Here is a 7,359-nt window from a genome sequence, read left to right on the forward strand (position 1 = left end):
CCACAAATAACTATCAACAACTTGCTATTCTCCCCAATAATTAAATGTAAACCAATTTTAGGACTAGAGTACACTGAAAATATGCATCAAAATATTTCAGAGTTAAGTGTAAACAAATGGTATAGAAAGACAGACAAATAAAATCAAGGCTGGCACAACATATGAAATACAAAGTCCAACGAAAGGATTCTGAAGGAGGTCTAAACTAACTATAACTTCTCTGACAAGAAATCAAAGTAGCACACAACACAATCCAAATTTTCTCATGACAACCCACAGTATTCCTGATACATATTTCCTAAACATGAAATCATTAGATTTCAGGAACTGTATCATTTCAACTCAATTTTTGCTACCGAAGAACAAATGATATAACATAAAATGAACACATCTATACAAACAAGACATCCAAAAGATGAGAAACAGTCCAAAAAATTCAGATGTACAACCTAACTCTCAAAGTCACTATATTCTCATTAGTTCAACAGAAAATGATTCACATGAACTAAACATCAAGTTCAAACATGAGGCTCCTTCTTGAACCTTGGGCACTTAGTGTGGACCTTGCTTTTTAAGTTGAATCAGCTCAGCAAAGCAAATTAACCCAGTCAAGCTTTTCCTACCAATCATTTCTACGCTGCATTAGTTCTTAAAACTCATGGGCAAGTAGGCCTTATAAAAAAGGATTCCAATGACTCACATAGATGACGCTGAAAGTGGAAGAGCTAGAAGAACTATTTCTCCATGTCTGCAACCCCCTTTCGATTGTACAACCACCTCATCCCTTTATCAACATATACTTCTACACTATTCCCCACCTCTTTACTTTCTATTGGCTTAATAAATACATCCTTTGAACTTGATATCTTATTTTTTTTTCCCAGACGGAGTCTCACTCTGTCACCCAGGCTGGAGCGCAGTGGCACGGTCTTGGCTCACTGCAACCTCTGCCACCTGAGTTCAAGTGATTCTCCTGCCTCAGCCTCCTGAGTAGCTGGGATTATGAGCACACACCACCAAGCTCAGGTACTTTTTGTATTTTTGAGACAGGGTATTGCTTTGTTGGCCAGGCTGGTCTCAAACTCCTGATGTCAGGTGATCCGCCCACCTCAGCCTCCCAAAATGCTGGGATTACAGGCTTGAGCCACCACACCTGGTCTCAAATATTTAAATAGAATTAAGTGTTCCCCATCTCACCATGCAAGAGAGGACTTCTCACTCCTGTAAACTCAAATAGCACTTGCTGATTTCTATTCTTTTTTTTCCTTGAGATGGAGTCTCACCTCTGTCACCTAAGCTGGAGTGCCAGTGGCGTGATCTTGGCTCACTGCAACCTCCGCCTCCTGGGTTCAAGCAGTTCTCCTGCCTTAGCCTCTGGAGTAGCTGGGATTATAGGCACCTGCCACCATGCTAGACTAATTTTCGTATTTTTAGTAGAGTGTTTTGCCATGTTGGCCAGACTGGGCTCGAACCCCTGACCTCAGGTGATCCACCTGCCTCAACCTCCCAAAGTGCTGGGATTACAGGCGTTTTAACAACCACCACCAAATAACCCCAAAACCATACCCAAAAATACACTGTAAATATCATCGCAAGGTACTAAACAAGTGCTGGTAAACACTATATAACTCAAATGACCTCTATCTGGGAATGGTTGACTACTTCATGGGTGTAAATGTATGGAGTCAGATATCAGATGGGCCAAGATTCTGATCAGATATTCTGTCATAAGGAAGTAACTAGGAAATAGCTAAAAACTTGTTTTCTAACGTAAGAAAAAAATTAGTACCTGGCACAATGGTTCACACCTACAATACCAGCTGAGGCAAGAGGATGGCATGAGGCCAGGAGTTCAAGACCAGCCTAAGCAACATAGTGAGATCCCAGCTCTAAAAACATTACAAAATTAAAATTAGCCAGGCATGTTGACACGTGACTGTAGTCCCAGCTACTCTGGAGGGTAAGGTGAAAGGATCGTTTGAGCTCAGGTGTTCAAGGCTGCAGTGACTTATGTTAATGCCACTGAACTCCAGCCTGGGCTGTGAGATACTGTCTCACTTTACAAAAATTAGCAATGCTGCCTCATTCATTCACTTAATATTTCTTCAACATCTGTTGTGTGATGGGCTCTGTGCAAGTCGATCAACTGCACACAGCTGAAGAAAAAAACACATAAACAAAATCAACTGTTCTAAAATACCAACAGTATTCATTTAAAGGCATGTACTATACTCACTGTGTTCCACAATATATGCTCCATAAATATAATTCCTCCTCTTTCCTGGACATCACTTAGAACCCTAGAACTCTGGCACTTTTTTTTTTTATCCAAGAGGTGGTAGTCTCATTTTCACACATCCTTGTTTCCATCTCAACAAGTGCCTGTGCCTTCTGTGGTCCAAGGGTAAGTTTCCTTTTAGCTTTCAACAACGTACAACATGTAGGAAAAAAAAGGAACTCAGAACATCTATACAAATAAAAAAGAGTATCTGAGCAACTGGCAAAGTGCAATACTACACCTGCCATTTTTAAGTATTCAAAGTTTTCACAACACTTTCTGCAGAAAATCTTGAAATTGAAAAGTCTAATGAGGCACACTGACTGGATTTCAGAGTGTCATTTTTAAGCTCAAATTTTGAAATCATTATGTTCAGACAAGGTCCTGTGTCATCATGAACCTAGCCAAGGCCTCCGCAATATATTCTTATTTTTCTTTACAAGGTTATTTTACCTGAGCAGTTTACGTTTCTGTGCTAAAAGCACTTAATATTATTTTCAGCCTCGTTGTGACACTACTGAGTAGGATCCACACTGACGACACATCAAATTTTGGCGATCAGATTCTCTCTTCCTTTCAGAGGCATCAACTAAGTGGTCAAAAAATGGTATCACATGACGCTGAAAAAGTTACAACACAAATATCTTATTTCAGGCTCAGATGTCATTCTCCCACTACAAAAGTCCCATGAAAATATACCTTGCTTTATTACATAAAATTCATGTACTAAGCATTATTACGTGTATGGACAAGATGAAGATAATTGAAATGCAAATATAAGACAGAATCAAGCAATGTATTATCGACCAGAAAACATGCATTTAAAACTTCAACCCATGGCCGGGCACAGTGGCTCACGCCCGTAATCCCAGGACTTTGGGAAGCTGAGTCAGGCAGATCACCTGAGGTCAGGAGTTTGAGACCAACCTGGCCAACATGGTGAAACTGTCTCTACTAAAAATACAAAATTTAGCCAAGTGTGGTGGCCCACACCTGTAACCCCAGCTACTCAGGAGGCTGAGGCAGGAGAATAGCTTCAGACCAGAAGGCGGAGGCTGCAGTGAGCCAAGATCACACCAACCACTGTACTCCAGCTTGCACAACAGAGCGAGACTCTGTCTCAAAAAATAAAATAAAATAAAATAAAATAAATAAATAAATAAATAAATAAAAACTTCAACCCATGGATTATAACTGACTATCTGCTGAAATCAGTGAAGGTAGTATCAGAGGTAAACATATCAGGTAAAGGGTGTTTTTGCTAAGCTTTGAAATGAGATCATGAAAATTCTAGTCAAGCAACACTATTTCACATAACTATCAATGTAAATCAGTTTCCACTTGCAATACTCTATTACAAGAACCTATAAAAAGCAAAATACCGTATGTTAATAACAAACTTCTGAAATCTGACATCATAATTAAGGAATGAGTTCACGAAAGCAGGGAGCTCCCTAAGCAACTTTCAGAATCTTTTTAATTCTAAGCCAAGATTACCTATCATATAAAAAGAGAATACCTCAAATACTTCATTACCTATTTTAAGGTAGCAAAATTTTTATCCCAAAATTCTATTTGAAATTATTCTATAACCTACAATGAAAGCATATGTCAAACATGATATGCAACATGAATATATTTATGGAGTCACTTAATGAAATGTGTATCAGGAAATCAGAAAGTTGTTGAACAACCACGTTTTGGATGAGAAGTGTGTGTGTATATATATATTTTTTGTTGTTGTTGTTGTCGTTCGTTCGTTTGTTTTTGAGACGGAGTCTCACTCTGGAGTGCAGAGGCTGGACTGCAGCGGTGCTCCAGGCTCCACGCTCCAGGCTGGAGTGCAGCGGCTCTATCTCGGCTCACTGCAAGCTCCACCTCCCACGTTCACACCATTCTCCTGCCTCGGCCTCCCGAGTAGCTGGGACTACAGGTGCCCACCACCACGCCAGCTAATTTTTTGTATTTTTTAGTAGAGATGGGGTTTAACTGTGTTAGCCAGGATGGTCTCGATCTCCTGACCTCGTGATCCGCCCGCCTTGGCCTCCCAAAGTGCTGGGATTACAGGCGTCAGCCACCACGCCCAGCCACATGTATGTATTTTAATGCAAGAATGTAGGATGATTTTTAAGTAACACCAAGGATTAACTACCAAGAATGTTTTAAGACGGGTACGTTGATGTGTGTCCCTAGTGGAAACACGCAAAAGCTTAGACTAGCATTCCATAACAAAAGATTCACCATACTCAATTATACTATCTATATCCCAAGTTTTCTTCTATTATATCATCACAATCAGGATTCTCAAAAAGTCCAGGAAGCACCAGACAAAAGAAATGTATTATCACCAAGCAAAATAACTACAAGAAGCAAGCATCTTGTGGAATCTAGAGTTCTTATAACTTACCTTTAACTCATGCAACAGGCCATATTTAATTAAAAAGGTCCTGAAAACAGGTTTTCTTCAAATATGCTGCATAATCACTCATGCCAAAATCTAAGGGCCATCCACACCAGCAAACCAATGCAAGGAGAAATGCTTCCCCTCCAAAAACAAACAAAAAAGTATAATTAGAAGTAGCTCCAGAGCAGTACGGGAAGAAATCACAGGTTGCTCTACATACTACCCCACGGTTTGTAGAGGAAAAGTGTTTGTCTTTTCATCAGTCAATTTGTGTGAACTGAGGAGCTCTGTCTTCAAAGATCCAGATAAAGTACTTTGGTTGTGGCTTTGGTAAATCAAGAAGTTTAACATTTACAAATTCTGAGAACACTGATGTCACACCTGTATTATATAACTCCTAAAGCAACTAGGCTTGGCCTCTTTATTTTCCTTACCTGAGAGTGGCCATTAATCCAAGAAGCTATTCCGGCAGAGACCATATCAAGTCAGTAACAGGAACTGCTGTTACTCTGATAGTTCCTTTTCCTTGAGTAATTACCGCCTGCAAGGATGTGATTTAAAAGATGGAAAAGGTGACATTCACAACCACTCCTGGTAAATTCAAGAGAAAAAATGTAACTCCAATCAGTCTATCAGTATTATCATGGAGCTAACACCAATCTCTATAGTACCTGGTAATCAACTGTTACAATCACTATGAATCATTCCCTTGCTGCCTACTATAAACTTTAGCTGCAAAACCTAAAAATCTCTTCCCTTTTATAAATGGCTTCTCTGTCCCGTAACCAACTTGAACTGGACCTAGAGACTCGGGAATTCCTGAACTATTTACTCCCAATTTGTCACTTAGTGACACCACTGAACCTAACTGTAATTTGTATTTCAGTGCTCCAAGCATGGTTTAGTGTGTCAGTTAATCTCTATTATCAGTGATACAACTTATTCGCTCAAATATGCAACCTCCTGCCTCCCAGCACCCAGGACCTTCCACTCATTTAGTAATTTATAAATAAATACTTACTCAATGGTAGAAAATGATTATTCCAGTATCACATCCTCTATTGTGATCATAGGGCACTGTAAAACCTGATCAACTGAGGTCAACATCCCAAGAAAAAGAGTAACTTCTATTTCAAAAGCCTTGATACGTAACGAGCATGATCGTGATTCATTACAATTTCCTTCAGTATATAGGTGGCCTTACAAGGGCTTTCATCCCATCCCCACTTCCCTTCAGATAACATGACTTAGTAACAGGAGAAGCAGGAGGCCACGTGGGAAGCAGCACAACCACTTAAAACCCCCGAGGTCATGAAAACATTAACCAACACCAGTCAATGCACAAAGTGAAAGTTAGAAAGCAGAAAACCTTTTTATCCTAAGAATGAAAGAGAATATGATTTGAATCTACTGCTTAATAGGCATCACCTCATCCACAGTAACTTAAGATCTCATCAAAATCAACAGGCAAAAAAATATATACAACAGTACCTCACAGTTTAATTGCTCTATGCATTTATTATTAGCTATTATTAATGCAGAATGAGGGGACAAAAAGCTCACAAACACTCTACACAATTTCACAAGACGCATTGCAGGGGGAAAAGTGACTGAGATGGATCAACAGTATGCTAGGGTCTTGGTGGACGCATTCCTGGGGGAGGTGGACCTGGAAAGGAAATAGAAACATTGAGAAAAAGAGGATACACATATTCAGGGGCCTGGCTGAACCATCAAGCCCCTATGCTCCCACTCACCTCTAATTCCTGGTGGAGGGGGTCTCATTCCCGGAGGGGGCATGCCTATTGGCGTCCCTCGAGCAGGGGGAAGCCCAATTGGTGGGCCCATGGGTGGTCTCATACCAGGTGGAGGAGCCATAATGCCTGCAATGAAAAATGGTAGAAATAAAGTCCTCATAAACCGGCTTAAAAAAGCTGTTAGAATTTAGCCCAAATAATCCCTAAAGAAATGGGCCAGACAACAGTGATAAGAGTCAAATGATTTCTAAATGACAATTACTCTTCTACGTCTTTCATTAAACACCAGTACCTAGAAGAGGGAGGAAGCATATGCCCCAGATTCTGAGTTAGGCTCTCAGGCTGTGTCTTAAATCAGTAAGCTCTCTCTCGTCAGAAATTCAAATTCGTCTTAATGCTCACCAATCCCTTACCTGGAGGTGGGGTTGCTCTGCCAACAGGTGGGGGCGGAGTCCCCCGTCCTGGTGGGTACTGTGTTGGGGCTCCAGCAATGCTGGCAGTGGCAGCAACAGCAGCAGCTGCTACAGTGCCTCTTCCCTGTGGAGTCATTACCTGAGAAGGCAAGGCGAGAAAGAAACAAAGTGATACATACCTTCACGTTATTCAAACACAGAAAATAAATGAGAAAAATGACCAATTAGATACAAACAACTGTTGCAATGTTGTACTTCTCTCATTATTCCCATGTTTTTTTTTGAGACAGTTTCACTCTTGTCACCCAGGCTGCAATGCAATGGTGCAATCTCAGCTCACTGCAGCCTCCCACTCCCGGGTTCAAGCAATTCTCCTGTCTCAGCCTGCTGGGTAGCTGGGATTACAGGTACCCCCAACCAGGCCCAGCAGTTTTTTGTATCTTTAGTAGAGATGGGGTTTTCACCATGTGGGCCAGGCTGGTCTCCAACTCCTGACCTCAAGTGATC

General features: G+C 40.8%; 1 protein-coding gene and 1 non-coding gene across 14 annotated transcripts in view; both read right to left on the reverse strand.

Moving 5' to 3' along the window:
- Positions 1 to 2,604: 2,604 nt before the first annotated feature.
- On the reverse strand, positions 2,605 to 2,679 carry LOC112628188. The gene has a single exon (XR_003120359.1). It is a non-coding gene; the product is annotated as a small nucleolar RNA SNORD107 (small nucleolar RNA).
- A 3,495-nt stretch (positions 2,680 to 6,174) lies between these two features.
- Positions 6,175 to 7,359, reverse strand: part of SNRPN (small nuclear ribonucleoprotein polypeptide N) — a 145,723-nt gene continuing 144,538 nt past the window's right edge. For all 13 annotated transcript variants that reach the window (XM_025389494.1, XM_025389499.1, XM_025389498.1 and 10 more), the window contains 3 exons: positions 6,853 to 6,991; positions 6,440 to 6,565; positions 6,175 to 6,351 (listed from right to left, as the gene is read on the reverse strand). In XM_025389494.1, the coding sequence (XP_025245279.1) occupies positions 6,314 to 6,351; positions 6,440 to 6,565; positions 6,853 to 6,991 (303 nt within the window). In that variant the 3' untranslated portion in view covers positions 6,175 to 6,313. The remainder of the gene's footprint in view (positions 6,352 to 6,439; positions 6,566 to 6,852; positions 6,992 to 7,359) is intronic.

Source organism: Theropithecus gelada, chromosome 7a (assembly GCF_003255815.1).
Source record: "Theropithecus gelada isolate Dixy chromosome 7a, Tgel_1.0, whole genome shotgun sequence".
NCBI classification, from domain to species: domain Eukaryota; kingdom Metazoa; phylum Chordata; class Mammalia; order Primates; family Cercopithecidae; genus Theropithecus; species Theropithecus gelada.